The 17,580-nt window shown below is 42.2% G+C and overlaps 1 protein-coding gene across 1 annotated transcript in view; it reads left to right on the top strand.

The window, feature by feature from the left end:
• The window catches only part of LOC140481061 (F-box/WD repeat-containing protein 7-like), a 203,383-nt gene that overhangs the window by 117,416 nt on the left and 68,387 nt on the right, over positions 1-17,580 (top strand). The window contains exon 5 of the mRNA XM_072576665.1: positions 9,562-9,697. Coding sequence (XP_072432766.1) covers positions 9,562-9,697 — 136 coding nt within the window. The remainder of the gene's footprint in view (positions 1-9,561; positions 9,698-17,580) is intronic.

Raw genomic sequence — 17,580 nt, 5'->3', positions numbered from 1 at the left:
GACGGACTGGTCCAGAAGGTGCTGGGAAGGTAGATACAAAACTGGCTTAGTCATAGGAGACACAGGGTAGTGGTGGAAGGATCCTTTTCAGAATAGAGGATTGTGACTCATGGTGTTCCACAGGGATCAGTTCTGGGATCTCTGCTGTTCGTGATGTACATAAATGATTTGGAGGAAAACCATAGCTGGTCTAATTATCAAGTTTGTAGATGATACAAAGATTGGTGAAGTTGCAGATAGTGTTAGAGGATACACAGGATGTAGATCATTTGGAGGCATGGGCAGATAAAAAAAAAAGTAGGTACAGTTTAGTCCGGACAAATGTGAGGTGATCCATTTTGGAAGGTCAAGTACAGGTGGAAATTATGCAGTGAATGGCGGAACCCTTAGGAGTATTGATGTGCAGAGAGATATGGGTGTGCAGGACAACAGCTCACTGAAGATGGTAGTGCAGGTAGATAAGGTAATAAGAAAGGCCAATGGCATGCTTGCCTTCGTTGGAAGGAATATTGAGTATCAAGATTGGCAAGATCTGCTGCAGCTTTACAGAACTTTAGGCCACACTTGGAATATTGCATACAGTTCTGGTCACCACACTACCAGAGGCATGTGGATGTTTTAGAGAGGGTACAGAAAAGATTTATCCGAATGTTAGCTCGTGCAGGAGGTTTTAGCTCTGAGAGAGGTTGGATAGTCCGGGTTTGTTTTCACCGGAATGCAGGAGGGTGAGGGGTGACATAATAGAAGTTTATAAGATTATGAATGGCATGGATAGAGTGGAAAATGAGGCTTTTTCCCAGGGTGGAAGGGTCAATTACGAGGGGACACGAAGGAGGAAGTTTAAAGGAGATGTGCAGGGCACATTTCTCACACAAAGGGTGGTGAGTACCTGGAACATACTGTCAGAGAAAGTGGTGGAAGCAGACACAATATCAGCATTCAAGAAGCACTGGACAAATACATGAATAGGAAGGGTGTAAAGGGATAAGGATCCTGTAAGTGAAGACAGTTTTAGTATGGAAGGGCAAAATGCATCATTGGAGGGTGGAAGGACCCGTTCCTGTGCTGTATTATCCTTTGTTCTTTAAACATAACTTTGCATTCGCAAATCTGTGTTGACTATAGTTAATCAAATCATTAACAACCAGGTGTCTGTTTATCCCATCCTTTTATAATAATAGATTCTAGCATTTTCTCTACTACTAATGTAACACTAACAGGCCTTAGTTCCCTGTTTTCTCTCTCTCTCTCTCTCTCCTTTAAGTTGTGGGGTGACATTTGCTTCCTTCCAAAGTTGAGGGATCATTTCACAATCGATAGAATTTTGGAAGATAATCAACTATCTCTCCAACCACCACCTTCACACTCTGGAATGAAGACCATCAGGTCCTGACAGTTTATCGATCTTCAACCCCATCAATATCTTTAGTGCAATTGTCTTGCTAATACTAATTTACTCATTCTCCCTTGCCACTTGCATCTCTCGTTTTAAGAGAGTTCTGGGATCTTTCTCAATGAAAATGAGCACAAAGGAATCATCTGAAGTTGCAGAATCGAACTGCACCAAAGAGTTCGATTATAGACCGAAGAGGTCCTATGGACCCTTGTGGCCAATACTCACTGAACCCTCTTTCCAGCACTTGACTTGTATCCTTGAATGTTCTGACATTTCTGGTGTGCTCCCTTACAGCTTCTCTGCAGTTTTTCTCTTCCCCAGTATAAAATCTCCTGACTCTGCCTTTGATGGATACATGCATTTTAGCCAAATATTTCCTTTTTATGTACCAATGAAAGCTTTTGCAGCACCTTTTTTTGTTAGTGTGAGTGCGTTCATAGTATATTTTCCCTTTCCATCACTGTTTGGCTCTCCTTTTGTGTATTCCAAACTCTTTTAGACTTTGATTTAAAATTGTCACTTGTATCTAGGTATAGTGCGAAGTGTTTATGTCCCAACATTGTGGTGCCGTCTGGCATTACAGAATAAATTACTGATTAAATTAATATTAAATTGATAGTTGATTATCTTCCAAAATTCTATCGGTTGTGAAAACTGAACCAGCTTTTAAAGTTGATAGCCTTTTTCTTTTTAATCTTGAGCAGCCCTAAACTTCCTTTGTCAGCTACGATTGACCTGTTTTCAGATTTTGCATCTTGAGGGAATTTATGCTTGATTTGATTCCCGCAACAGCTCTTTTAAAAACTAACCGGTGCCTGTTTACTGTAGTGTCCCTTAATGTATTTTTCCAATCCACCTCAGCCAGTTTGTGCCTCATGTATTCATGATTTCCACTCATGAAATTTAACATCCTTGCTTCAGAATGAACTACCTCACTTTGAAACAATGTAAAATTCTATTTACAGGTAAACAACTGGGAACTGTCAGCGTATAATTTGATCAAAAATTCTAGCCCCCTTCTAAAATTCCCCTGCTTACAGACACAGGACAGATCAACACAAATTAACGTTATGGTTGGAAGGGGAAAAAGATAACTCGTGAAGCAATTCATTGGCCCCGATCTACAAGGTTCACTGAAATGATCCTTTTGCTTGAGGTTTTTCTGTTAGTCATAGAGTCCTACAGCACGGAGACAGGCTCTTCGGCCCAAAATGGTCCATGCCGACCAAAATGTCCATCAATGATAACCCCATTTCCCTGCACTTGACCCATATCCTTCTAAACCTTTCCTATTCATGCATTTCTTCAAATGCCTTTTAAATGTATCCACCTCAACTACTTTAGCTGACAGCTCATTCCATATGCATATCACCCTCTGTGTTTAAAAAAAAGTTACCCCTCAGGTTCCCTTTTTTTTCCCCCTCTAACCTTAGGTGCCAGAAGACTGGAGGTTGGCAAACATGGTGGCACTGTTTAAGAAGGGCGGTAAGGACAAGCCAGGGAACTATAGACCAGTGAGCCTGACCTCGGTAGTGGGCAAGTTGTTGGAGGGAATCCTGAGGGACAGGATGTACGTGTATTTGGAAAGGCAAGGACTGATTAGGGATAGTTGACATGTCTCACAAACTTGATTGAGTTTTTTGAAGAGGTAACAAAGAGTATTGATGAGGCAGAGGAGTAGATGTGATCTATATGGACTTCAGCAAGGCGTTCGACAAGGTTCCCCATGGGAGACTGATTAGCAAGGTTAGAACTCATGGAATACAAGGAGAACTAGCCATTTGGATACAGAACTGGCTCAAAGGTGAAGACAGAGGGTGGTGGTGGAGGGTTGTTTTTCAGACTGGAGGCCAGTGACCAGTGGAGTGCCACAAGGATCAATGCTTTTTGTCATTTACATAAATGATTTGGATGTGAGCATAAGAGGTACAGTTAGTAAGTTTGCAGATGACACCAAAATTGGAGGAGTAGTGGACAGTGAAGAGGGTAACCTCAGATTACAACAGGAGCTTGATCAGATGGGCCAATGGGCTGAGAAATGGCAGATGGAGTTTAATTCAGATAAATGCGAGGTGCTGCATTTTGGGAAAGCAAATCTTAGCAGGACTTGTACACTTAATGGTAAGGTCCTAGGGAGTGTTGCTGAACAGAGACCTTGGAGTGCAGGTTCATAGCTCCTTGAAAGTGGAGTCGCAGGTAGATAGGATAGTGAAGAAGGCGTTTGGTATGCTTTTCTTTATTGGTCAGAGTATTGAGTACAGGAGTTGGGAGGTCATGTTGTGGCTGTACAGGACATTGGTTAGGCCACTGCTGGAATATTGTGTGCAATCCTGGTCTCCTTCCTATCGGAAAGATGTTGTGAAACTTGAAAGGGTTCAGAAAAGATTTACAAGGATGTTGCCAGGGTTGGAGGATTTGAGCTAAGGGAGAGGTTGAATAGGCTGGGGCTGTTTTCCCTGGAGCGTCGGAGGCTGAGGGGTGACCTTATAGAGGTTTACAAAATGACGAGCATGGATAGGGTAAATAGGCAAAGTCTTCTCCCTGGGATCGGGGAGTCCAGAAGTAGAGGATATAGGTTTAGGGTGAGAGGGGAAAGATATAAAAGAGACCTAAGGGACAACCTTTTCATGCAGAAGGTGGTGTGTGTATGGAATAAGCTACCAGAGGAAGTGGTAGAGGCTGTTACAATTGCAACATTTAAAAGGCATTTGAATGGGTATATGAATAGGAAGGGTTTTTAGGGATATGGGCCGGGCGCTGGCAGGTGGGACTAGATCGGGTTGAGATGTCTGGTCGGCATGGACAGGTTGGACCGAAGGGTCTGTTTCCATGCTGTACATCTCTATGACTCTATGATGCCCTCCTTTTCTTGATTCCCCAACCTTGGGAAGAAAACTGAGTGCATTCATCCAATCCATGACTCTCCCTATAACTCAGACCATTGAGTCCTGGTAAATTTCTTCTGCACTCTTTCCAGTTTAATAACATCCTTCCCACAGCAAGGTGACCAAAACTGAAGACAATACTCCAAGTATGGCCTCCAAGCATATATAACTGCAACATAAGTTCCCAATTTCTATACTCCACACCCTTACTGATGAAGGCCAGTGTGCCAAAATGTACAAAAAGGCTAGTACTTCCAAATAAACCTGTTGGACTATCATCTGGTGGTTTTGATTTTTAACTTTTACACCAAAGAAATGGCAAAAGGAGTAGTCTGTTCGCTCCCTCAAGCCTGCTCCACCATTCAATAAGATCATGGCTGATCTGACATGCCTCACATTGACTTTCCTGTTATTTCCCCGTAACTGTTGACACCTGACTGATCAAAAATCTGTCTGTCCTATACTTTACAATGTCCAAAAGTTTATTTCTGTTGTAAGGAAGTTTCCTTTTCCAAAATTCCTGTGCCATGTTAATGTCAAATCATGTCAGCAATGCTATTAAAGATCCATATAATTCATTCAAAATAAAATCTCAGGAGAATACAGTGCATTCTATGTAAGAACATAAAATTGCAGTTCATAAGAACTTGCTTAATGTTTCAATGTGACTATCTGAAAGCACCTCTTACAATGAATACTGTTTCTAAGTAGGTGATGTGCCTATACATATGTCAAAAATCCAGCAGCTTTATTGCTTTATATGGTTTCCATGTGATACATTTAATTAGATGCCAGCATTCCTATCCTCATTTTTGGACTGAACTGTTTTATAGCTTTAAAACACCCTCAAAAACAGGTGCTTGGTTCTTGGGAAATTATTTTAAAATGCAGTAGTGGCTAAAGTGGCCAAATCTGAATATACTGCTCGATATAGATCTTACCCAGCCAACTAATATGCTTCAGTGAGATCCAGCTTTCTCATATAACAAGTTCTCGATATCCACTAGTGTGGACTCAGTTGTTAATTGGGAGAGGTAGCAACTGATGAGAGATGAGAATTTATTTCATGGAGTTATAATGATCTGCATTCTTTGAAAGAATTCTGAAAACAGATCAGATTGAAACGTTCGAAAGGAAATGGCCATATACTTGATTAGGATTTGCAGGCAATTGAGAAGAAAACATGGGGCAATAAAACTAATTGGATAGTACTTCCAGAAAACTACGATAAATACAATGGTTCCTGGAAAATGGTCATTGTGAACAAGGCCAATATTTATTTCTTTATGTGTAGTAGATGATAAGCTTAAGGGAATCAGTAAATGAACCACTCTGTGTATAATTCCCAAATTCTGATCTGTTGTGGTAGCTGCAGTATTTCTGTGGCTGGTCCACTTCAGATTCTGGTTAATAGTGAACCCCCCCCCCCCCTCCCCCAACCAAAGGATGATGTTTGTGGAACATTCAGCAATGATAATACCATTCAGTTTCAAGGGGAGGTGAATACTCTTGATGGTTACAACCTGGCACTTGTGTAACCTGAATTACTCTGTATTTGGGGACAATGTCTGGTTAGCATGCAAAACAATACTTTTCACTCTATCTCCATGTGTGTGACAAGAATAAATCAAACCATGTTACTTACCATTGAATAGTAGAGCCCTAACTGGTAGGCAAGATTGGCTTTATTATCTGAAGAGCTAACCAATGGTACTGAAAACTTAAGACAGAACTGTTACTGGACCCAAAACATTAACTCTTGTTTTCTCTCCAAAGATGCTGCCAGACCTGCGTTTAGTTTCTGATTTTCAGATTCTGGAGATTATTCCTTTTTTTTGGTTTAGTACTAAAAACTTGTCTGCTCACTGTCATCTTATCATATCATAAGGCTGCTCTGTGGTAGTTTAATGAGAGGGTCACCATGCCTTGGGTTGGGGAGAGATTGAGACGAAGAATCCCTCATGGTAACCTGAGCCTCAGGCAAATATGTTCTGGAGATGAGACAAGTGATATGTGGAAGGTATAATTGAAGATGTAAACCAGGTTTTAAATGCCTTCCCCCCCCCCCCCCCCCCCCCCCCCCCCCCACCACCATGCATAATGTGCATTGGATTAAGTGTGGCAAACGGAAGAAGTGATTACATAGTGGTGATAACACTGGATTAATAATCCAGAAGGCCAGGTTGATCTTTGGGCATGGGTTCAAATCCCATCACAGCTGTTGATGGAATCTAAATTTGACTCATAAATCTGGAATTAAAAGCTTGTTTCAGTACAGTAACAATGTTGCCATTGTCAGTTGTTATACAGAAGGAAATAGGCTTTATGTTGGTCAAACTGACTTAACTGACTGCAACTCTTGAGCAAGTCACTCTGTTCAAGGGCCATTATGGCTAAGCAACAAATGCTGGGCTTGCCAGCGATTCTCCACACTGATATGTTCATTGGGATGTGTGCAAACAGCAGGTACTATGAGAGTGCAGCTAATGATTGCTGACATGTTTGCTGCTGATCCCCACCCCTTACATAGGTGATGGAAGATGCCACAGCGCCTCATCAGCTGGTGTCCTTTTAATTTTTTATGAAATTAAGGACGAGGAAATGTGAGCTGCATATTAATGACAATCTGTTAGTGCTTTGATCCAGTATGAGTGGATACAAGCTGAACTTGGCTTTAATCTCACATCACAGCTTTAAAATCAGAGGATTTCAACAAAAACAGGACAAAATTATGATATTATGGATTCATTTGACAATGGATCATTTTTCAAGTTATTTTTTTGTTCATGCTGGTTGTAGTGTTTGAACGAACTAGTAAACTTGTTCCAGTGGCCCTGTCGAATATTCCCAGTTCAGAGTCAGCTGCAAGGTTGGAAGGGGTTTGTGATCATCTCAAGGTATGATGGAATACCTACAACCTAATGGAACAAAGGAATAGACAATGGATATATTGATTAAGAGTTAATTGAGTGTGAATTGGTTGCAAAACGTCAGGAGCTAGTACTCAGTGGGGTAAGTATTTCATAGATTATGGATTGTAATAAAGTTGTCACCAAGTGTGTAGTCTTGGACTTTGTTCAAAGATCTATTTCTTCTAATGTCCAACAGATCTTTGCACCATGCCTCACATAGTTCCTTGAAAGTGGAGTTGCAGGTAGATAGAATAGTGAAGGAGGAGCTTGGTGTGCTTTCCTTTATTAGACAGAGCACTGAGTACAGGAGTTGGGAGGTCGTGTTGTGGCTGTACAGGACATTGGTTAGGCCACTTTTGGAATACTGCGTGCAATTCTAGTCTCCTTCCTATTGGAAAGATGTTGTGAAAAGGTTTGTAAAATCATGAGGGGGTGTGGATAGGGTAAATAGACAAGGTCTTTTTTTTCCTGGGCTAGGGGAGTCCAGAACTAGAGGCCATAGATTTAAGATGAGAGGAGAAATATTTAAAAGGGACCTAAGGGGCAGCTTTTTTACACAGAAGGTGGTCCATGTACGGAATGAGCTGCCAGAGGAAGTGGTGGAGGCTGGTACAATTGCAACATTTATGAGGCATTTGGATGGGTATATGAATAGGAAAGGTTTGGAGGGAAATGTGCTGGGTGCTGGCAGGTGGGACTAGATTGGGTTGGGATATTTGGTCAGCATGGACGGGTTGGACCGAAGGGTCTATTTCCATGCTGTACATCTCTCTCTACGACTCTATGGTGGAGGCTGGTACAATTGCAACATGTATAAGGCATCTGGATGGGTATGTGAATAGAAAGGGTTTAGAGGGATATGGGCCAAGTGCTGGCAAATGTGACTAGATTAGCTTAGGATATCTGGTCAGCATGAATGAGTTGGACGGAAGGGTCTGTTTCCATGCTATACATCTCTAGGACTCTAATATGATTTAAACAATGACTTTAGAATCTTGCAGGGTAGCAATCCACTTCACTCCTGCAAACTCATTAACAAAATAATTATTACCACATGTCAAGTGCTGCCAAACCAACCTAGCAACTGAGGAACTGGAGTAGACGATTCAACCCCTCCACCTTGTTCTGCCATTCACTTAGATCATGGCTGATCTGTAGTAAAACTCCACGTGCCTGCCTTTGGTCCACATCCCTTAATACCTTTGTTTAACAAATATTCTTCTGTATCAGATTTAAAATTTAACAATGTACTCCCTCCACAGCCAATCTATCCTTCCTAAGTTGTGGAGCCCAGAGTTTTGTATAGCTGCAGCACAACGTCTACATTCTTGTACTCCAGTCCTGTTGAAATCAAGGCCAGTTTTTCATTAGCCTTTGATTATTTTCTTCAATTCTTAGTGCATTTTATGCAACTGAATCCCCAAGTCTGTTTGGACATCCACTGTGTTTAACTTCATATTATTTCGAAAGTGCCTTGATCTATCCTTTCTTGGTCTAAATAGGTAACCTCACACTTCATTACATTCAACTCCATCTGCATCAGTTTTGCTCGATCATCTTGCCCATCAGTATCCCTTTGTAATTTTATGCTATTCATCTGTAATGCCGCCTAACTTTCAGTCATCAGCAAATTAGCGTTGGCAATATCCTAGTAGTATTATCCCTAGACGATTAATCCAGAGACCTAGGTAATGTTCTTAGGACCTGGTTTTCAAAATTCCTTTGTGGCAGATGGTGGAATTTGAATTCAATGATAATATTCTGGAAATAAGAGTCTAATGATGACTATGTAACCATTGCCAACTGTTGGGAAAATCGATCTGGTTCACTAACCTCCTTTTGGAATGGAAATCTGCCACCCTGACCTGCTCTGGTTGATGTGCGACTCCAGAACCACAGTTGACTTTTTACTGCTGCCTGGGCAATTGATGCTGATCCAGTCAGTGATGCCCACATCCAATGAATGAATTTTTTTTTAAAGTCTTTATATTGCCATTGTCTAAGTCACTTATAAATAATGTGAATAATTGAATCCCTAACGCACATCCTTGTTGGGACACAACTGGTCACATCCTGACATTATCCCTACTTTTTGTCGCCTGCCACTCAACCACTTTTCAAGCCATGTCAGTAATTTTCTGTCTTTTGTTGGCTCCTACCGGAGTTAAGTTTGTTGTGTGTGACTTTATTAAATGCTTTCTGGAAGTCCATATAAACAATATGCATAGACATCCTAAGTCCACTGCCTTGGTCGCCTCTTTTTAAAAAAAAAAATCCATAGTATGTCCCAAAATTTTCAACTGGTTGAACCCAGTCAGGGTGTGACAATGAAAGATAGTCCAAGTCTTTTTATCTTTTTTTTTCACAGTTCTTTATCACCCTGCATAAATACTGCCACGACATTTGGAGATCTACGCAATGGTAACATCCCAGGTCAGCATCGGAAACGCATTACATCAGTAGCGCCTCCATCAGATCTTCAGGAGTGGCTTAGCATGTTCCAGGTAGGTACATTGAGAAGAACCAGGTTTGAGCTGGGTTGGGCAGAAAGATGTGTACACTGTCTTCTGGCTAGCTAACAGTTGGTGAGATGGCCTGGGGTACAGGGGAGTGATTTTCATTATGAGCTCTTATCCTGAGGTGACAGGAAAATGTAAGCACGTTGGTCTCTTGGCTTGTATTTGAGCTTTCAAATTACCACAAACTTTTTTTTTTAAATTCATGGACAAGATGTGGGTGCAGTTGGCTAGGCCAACATTTATGGTGCATCCCGAATTGTCCAGAAGCATTTCAGAGTCACTCACATTGTGGGTCTGGAATCTCACTGACTTTGGTTTGAGCCAAAGTCAAAAAATTATGTATATATATTCTCCATTAACATCCAAAAGAGGGAAGAACTTACAAACCTTTATAGTCACCCATAAAAGTAGTGAAGCCTGTGCAGGTTTATTTTCCAAAAATATCTCTAATTTTCATTCTTCAGAAGTGCAGGCATTTCATCCCTAACCTTCTGTACTACTAGCATTGCTGTGCTACCTGGCCCCCTCATCTTGCATCTTTCAGAACTCACCTTCTATCCTTACTGTCTGCCTTCATCAATCTTCTTTGTCGCTCCTTCAAAAAAAAACTCATATCAGGTTAGTGAGACATGATTTCCCACTCACAAAGCCACATTAACTATCCCTAATCAGTCCTTGCTTTTCCAAATATATGTAAATCCTGCTCACCACAGAGGTCAGGCTCACCGGTCTATAGTTCCCTGGCTTGTCTTTACCACCCTTCTTAAACAGTGGCACCATGTTAGCCAAACCCCAGTCTTCCAGCAGCTCACCTGTGACTATTGATGATACAAATATCTCAGCAAGAGGCTAAGCAATCAAGTCCCTAGCTTCCCACAGAGTTCTCGGGTATACCAGGGACTTATCCAACTTTATGCATTTTAAGACCTGATGAAGGAGCAGCACTCTGAAAGTATGCGATTTGAAATACACCTGTTGGACTATAACCTGGTGTCATGTGATTTCTGACTTAAGACGTCTAGCACCACCTCTCCTGTAATATGGACACTTTACAAGGTTTAATTCCCCAAGTTCTCTACTTTCCATATCCTTTGCCACAGTAAACATGGATGCAAAATACTCATTTAGTCTTTCTCATCTCCTGTAGTTTCACACACAGGCAGTTTTGCTGATTTTTAAGGAACCCTCTTCTCGCTCGAGTTGCTCTTGTTATTAATGTATTTATAGAATCCCTTTGGATTCTCCTTAAACCTGGTCTGCCAAAGCTATCTCATGTCTCCTTTTTGCCGCCCTAATTTCCCTCTTGAGTATACTGCTACTGATCATACAGAGTTGCTACTGTCTATACCTGACATGTGCTTCCTTCTTTTGAATGGCATGGATAGAGTGAAGAGAAGGAGGCTTTTCCCCAGGATGGAGGTGTCAGTTGCTTGGGGACACAGGTTCAAGGTAGAAGGGTGAAACTTTGAAAGAGATGTCCAAGACACACTTTTCTCACAAAGGGTGCTGAGTGCCTGGAAGTGGTGGGAGCAGGTACAATAACAGCATTCAAGAAGTGCCTGGGTGAATACTTGAATAGGAAGGGAATAAAGGGATATAGATCCTGTAAGTGAATATAGTTGTAAAATGGAAGGGCAAAATGCCTCCGCGCAGGCTTGGAGGGTCGAAGGGCCTGTTCCTGTGAACATAGAACATGGAACATCACAGCACAGTACAGGCCCTTCGGCCCTCGATGTTGCGCCGACCTGTCATACCAATCTGAAGCCCATCCAACCTACACTATTCCATGTACGTCCATATGCTTGTCCAATGACAACTTAAATGTACTTAAAGTTGGCGAATCTACTACCGTTGCAGGCAAAGCATTCCATACCCTTACTACTCTCTGAGTAAAGAAACTATCTCTGACATCTATCCTATATCTATCTCCCCTCAATTTAAAGCTATGTCCCCTCGTGCTCACCATCACCATACTTGGAAAAAGGCTCTCCCTGTCCACCCTATCTAACCCTCTGATTATCTTATATGTCTCTATTAAGTCACCTCTCGACCTTCTTCTCTCCAATGAGAACAGCCTCAAGTCCCTCAGCCTTTCCTCATAAGACATTCCTTCCATACCAGGCAACATCCTAGTAAATCTCCTCTGCACCCTCTCCAAAGCTTCCACATCCTCCTCATAATGTGGTGACCAGAACTATACACAATATTCCAAGTGTGGCCGCACCAGAGTTTTGTACAGCTGCAGCATAACCTCATGGTTCTGGAACTCAATCCCTCTATTAATAAAAGCTAAAACACCGTGTATGCCTTCTTAACAACCCTGTCAACCTGGGTGGCAACTTTCAAGGATCTGTGTACCTGGACACCGAGAGCTCTCTGCTTATCTACACTACCAAGAATCTGATCATTAGTCCAGTACTTTGCATTCCAGTTACTCCGACCCAAGTGAATCACCTCGCATTAAACTCCATTTGCCACCGCTCAGCCCAGCTCTGCAGCTTATCTATGTCTCTCTAACCTACATAATCCTTAGTCACTATCCACAACTCCACCGACCTTAGTGTCGTCTGCAAATTTACTAACCCACCCTTCTATGCCTTCATCCAGGTCGTTTGTAAAAATGACAAACAGCAGTGGACCCAACACCGACCCTTGCGGTACACCACTGGTAACTGGATGAACATTTCCCATCAACCACCACCCTCTGTCTTCTTTCAGCAAGCCAATTACTGATCCAAACTGCTATATTTCCCACAATCCCATTCCTCCGCATTTTGTACAATAGCCTACTGTGGGGAACTTTATCGAACGCCCGCCTTGCTGAAATCCATATACACCACATCAACCGGTTTACTCATCTACCTGTTTGGTCACCTTCTCAAAGAACTCAATAAGGTTTGTGAGGCACGACCTACCCTTCACAAAACCGTGCTGACTATCCCTAATCAAATTATTGTTTTCTAGATGATTATAAATCCCATTTCTTATAACCTTTTCCAACACTTTACCAACAACTGAAGTAAGGCTCACTGGTCTATAATTATCAGGGTTGTCTCTACTCCCCTTCTTGAACAGGGGAACCACATTTGCTATCCTCCAGTCTTCTGGCACTATTCCTGTAGACAATGATGATATAAAGATCAATGCCAAAGGCTCGGCAATCTCCTCCCTGGCTTCCCAGAGGACCCTAGGATAAATCCCATCCGGCCCAGGGGACTTATCTATTTTCGCACTCTGCAGGATTTCTAATACCTGTGCTGTATTCTTTGTTCTTTCAATACTATGGTTGCAAGAGCAGAGCTAGGTATTCCGTGAGGAGCAACTCAGCATATGACTCCCCAAAGTCTCTCCGCACAGCGCACAACGAGCAGTGGAAGTTGTTTTGTTTGGATTTTCATAAGGTCTTGGACAAAGTTCCGCGTGGTAGACTAATTCGTAAAATTTGGTCACTTGGAATTCGGGGTGACCTTGCCAAATGAATACATAATTGGCTTAACAGCAGGAGACAGACTAATGATGGAGAGTTGTTTTTCGGACTGGAGGCTGTGACCAGCAGTCTTACACAGGGATCAGTGCTGGGTCCTCTTTTGTTTGTCATTTATATAAATGATTTGGATGAAAACATAGAGAGAAAATGGTTAGTAAGTTTGCGGATGACACCAAAATTGGTGGCACAGTAGACAGTGAAGAAGGTTTAAGATCTTTATCAAATGGGTCAATGGGTTGAAAAATGGCAGATGGAGTTCAATCTGGATAAATAAGAGGTATTGCATTTTGGTACAACAAAAAAGGAGTAGGGCTTATACAATTAATGGTAGGACCTTGGGTGGTGGTGTAGAACAGAGAGACCAAAGCGTGCAGGTGCAGAACGTTTTGAAGCTTACATCACATATAGACGGGTTTGTTAAAAAGGTGTTTGGTACGCTTGCCTTCAAAATGTAAAGAATCCCAAGTATGACCTTCACAGAACCATTAAGACAGCCAAGGACCAATACCGATCCAAACTAGAGACCCAGACAGTCACCCAGTGACTATGGCAAGGACTAATTGACATCATCGGTTCTAAAATAGATAATGACACATCCCTCCGAGATCGTCTCAACACTTCCTTTGCTTGCTTTGAGCAGAATTTTAGCGGAGAGGTAACACCAATTCCAATAAGTTCTAATGAACCTATCCCAACAGTCACTGCCTCAGAGGTCAGATCAGTTTTCCTTCATGTGAATCCAAAGAATGCATTGGGACAAGGCGGAGTACCAGGCTGTGCACTCAGAGCATGTGCAGATCAACTGGCAGAGGTCTTCTCAAACATCTTCAACCTCTCCCTGCAGCAGGCCCAGGTCCCTGCCTGTTTCAAGAGGGCCAACATCACCCCAGTGCCTAAGAAGGCTTATGCAGCATGTCTCAATGAGTACCACCCAGTGGCCGTAGCTTCTGTGGTCGTGAAGTGCTTTGAAAGGCTGATCATGGTATTAAGCAACTCCAGCCTCCCCATTACTCTTGACCCACTCCAATTTGCCTATCGGACCAACAGATCCACGTCAGATGCCATATCACTTGCCCTTCACTCCTCCCTAGAACATCTTGCCACCAAGAATAGTTATGTAAGAATCCTACTCATCGACTACAGTTCAGCCTTCCACACTATTAGCTCCTCGAGACTGATTACTGAACCTAGTGATCTCACACTAAACCCCACTCTTTGCAATTGGATCCTCAGTTTTCTGACCCACAGGTCACAATCGGTGAAGACTGGGCACAATGTCTCATTGTCACTAACACTCAACACTGGAGCCCCCCAGGGGTGTTTACTCAGCCCCCTACTGTACTCACTGTATACCCATGACTCTGTCGCCAAAACACATACTAATGCCATTTACAAGTTTGCTGATGTCAGTCGAATCTCAGGTAGCGACAAAACAGACTACAGACAGGAGGTGGAAGACCTGGGAAAAATGGTGCACTGAGAACAACCCAGCTCTCAATGCCAACAAAACCAAGGAACTCCTTATTGACTTTTGGTGGGATGTAACTCATGACCCCCCCCCCCCCACACACACATTAACAGCACAAAGGTGGAACAAGTGGAGAATGTCAAGCTCCTAGGAGAGGTCATCCACAAGCTTTCTTGAGCTCTTCATGTGGATGCACTAGTTACAAAGGCCCAACAACGTCTCCTCTTCCGCAGGCTGCTGAGGAAATTTGGCATGACAGCGAATTCCCTTGCCATCGAGAGCATTCTGTCTAGATGTATTACTACTTGGTATGGCAACTGTACCATTCAAGATCGGAGACGATTACAGAGAGTGATTAACTCGGCCTGGACAATCACAAAGGCCAACCTCCTATCTATAGAATCCATCTACCAGGCCCACTGTCAAGGAAAGGCCACCAGCATTCTCAACGATCCATCCCACCCTGGCAATGTTTTTTTACAACCTCTATCGTCAGGGAGAAGTTACAGAAGCCTGAACACATGCATCAGCCGGTTTCGAAACCGTTTCTACCCTACTGTTACAATACTGAATGGAGACTCAAACTCTAACGTTCATCTGTACCTGTGTTTTTGCTCTTGCCGATGTTTACCTATTATTTACTTATTTATGCTACTTAACTCTGATCTGTCTGTAATTGCTCGCAAGATAAAGCTTTTCACTGTGCCTCAGTACACACGAAAACAAATTCAATTCAATTAAATGCAATTCATTGCTCGGTCCTTTGAATACAGGAGTTGGGACATTTACAGGAGTGACATTTAAGGAATGACAATGTTTTTATTCCTCGAGACTGTTGTGTTGAGGTTGTACGGGACACTGGTGAGGCCTCTTCTGGAATACCTTGTCCAGTTTTGGTGGCTCAATTATAGGAAGGATATTATCAAGCTGGAGAGTGTTCAGAAGAGATATACCAGGATGTTGCCAGGTATGGAAGGTTTGAGTTATAAAGAAAGTCTGGATAGGCTGGGACTTCTTTCACTGGAGTGTAGGAGATTGAGAGGCGACTTGAAAGAAGTTTATAAAATAATGAGAGGTGTAGATCGCATTGATGGTAATTGTCTTTTCCCTCAGATGGGGGAATTGGAGACTAGTGGGCACATTTTTAATATGAGAGGAGAGAGATTTTTAAAAAGTTATGAGGCAAATTGTTTTTACACAAAGGTTGTTCACGTGTAGAATGAACTTGCTGAGAAAGTGGTGGATGCAGGTACTGTTATAATATTTAAAAGACATTTGCTTAGATACATGATTGGGCAAGGTTTGAAGAGATATGGGTCAGGAGTAGGCCGGTGGGATACATTTAGTTTGGGATTATATTGGACAAAGGGCACTGCCCTTTGGGAACACCAGCCTTGCTAGTTTTCCTGCAAGTCATTCAACATTGAGCCAAATCTTAAAATATTTGGGCCCTGACAAGATTCCAGCATCAGGACATAAGATATCTCATCTGCTTCAGTACTTGATGTGCCCCTAGCCAAGCTGTTTTGATACAGCGACAACACTGGCATCTGTCTGACTTGTGAAAATGGCCTGATTATGTCCTGTGTACACAAAGCAAGACAATTACAATCTGGCTAGTTCATGCCACATCAAACTATTCTCAATTGTGGGATAAAAAGGGTGAAAAAATGTTGTCATCAGTGTGAGCAAGGGGCACTTGCTCAGCAATAGTTTGCTGACACTCAGTTTAGGTTCTGCTGGGACTACTTAGTTCCTGAGCTCATTGCAAACTTGTATTTTTTACTCATTCCATGAGTGTCACTGTAACTGAAAATCTGTAACTCTGCTTAAAGACATTGCGGGTTTACCAACCTGAACCAAATAGACTGCAGCAGTTCAAGCAAGCTGCTCATCACCGCCATCTCAAGACCAACTACGAATGGACAGTAAAAGCTGTTCCAGCAGTGATGTCCATATTCTGTGAATGAATAAAAACATTATCATTCCTTAAATGCTACTTGGTCAAAATCCATTATCCCCACTCCACCTTCCCAAACAGCACAGTAGAGTATGTGGCATAGACTGCAGCAGTTCAGAAAAGTGGCTCCCAACCATCTTTTTGTAGACCATTTGAGATGGGCCATGAGCAAATACAAATGCAAACACTTGGACAGACTGCATGAAACTACCTAATGCTGTATCAATGGTTTATTTATCATTTGTACTCTCTGCTTTCCTTTTCTATTTAGCTCTTTCAGTACCTTCTGTTCCCTGTTTTACGGTCATAAAATGAGTTGATGTGAATTCTCAATCACTGATTCTTCTGAATTTCATCTTAAAGACCCACTCATTGTCGTTGAAATTAAAACTGATTATTAACTCAGCTCCCCAAATGTAAGGACCAACACTCCCTCCCCAAAATATATCCTTTGGTCACATCTTCTTTCAAGTGTTTAAAACAGTTTCCTGGCCATCTACCCCTAACATTTCTTCATTTGGCTTATTGATACCTCATAATCAGACATTCTGTTTCCAGATGGAAGTCATTTTGTGATTGTTCCAAACAGATGGACATCTCATTAGTTAATTTACCATTGGTATCACAAATGTGAAACAGCTGCTGTGTTGCCACATACATTGAGGGCAAGTCATGAATGGTTTTCATTAATTAATGGGGGATGTGTGTGGAAAATCCTACATTTTTTTTAATCATGTGAAGTTGTGCCTGGGAGCATTTTGTTAAATCCCTGCTGAAAATTTTGAAAGTCTGGGGAAGCTGGTCCTCCTGGTGAAGGGAAGTCTGTCCTAAGTTACAGATCTGCTGAAATGGCAGTGGGCCAGATGGGTCATGACATGAGAGGTACAAATGTCACCAATGAGCCCATAATTGATCAGTACTACAGACAGGTAAATAAGAATAGAGCAGTTCAA

Source organism: Chiloscyllium punctatum, chromosome 9 (genome assembly GCF_047496795.1).
Source record: "Chiloscyllium punctatum isolate Juve2018m chromosome 9, sChiPun1.3, whole genome shotgun sequence".
In the NCBI taxonomy this organism is placed as follows: domain Eukaryota; kingdom Metazoa; phylum Chordata; class Chondrichthyes; order Orectolobiformes; family Hemiscylliidae; genus Chiloscyllium; species Chiloscyllium punctatum.
The sequence above is the reverse complement of the archived record's forward strand: the minus strand, read 5'-3'. Positions and strand labels throughout refer to the sequence as shown.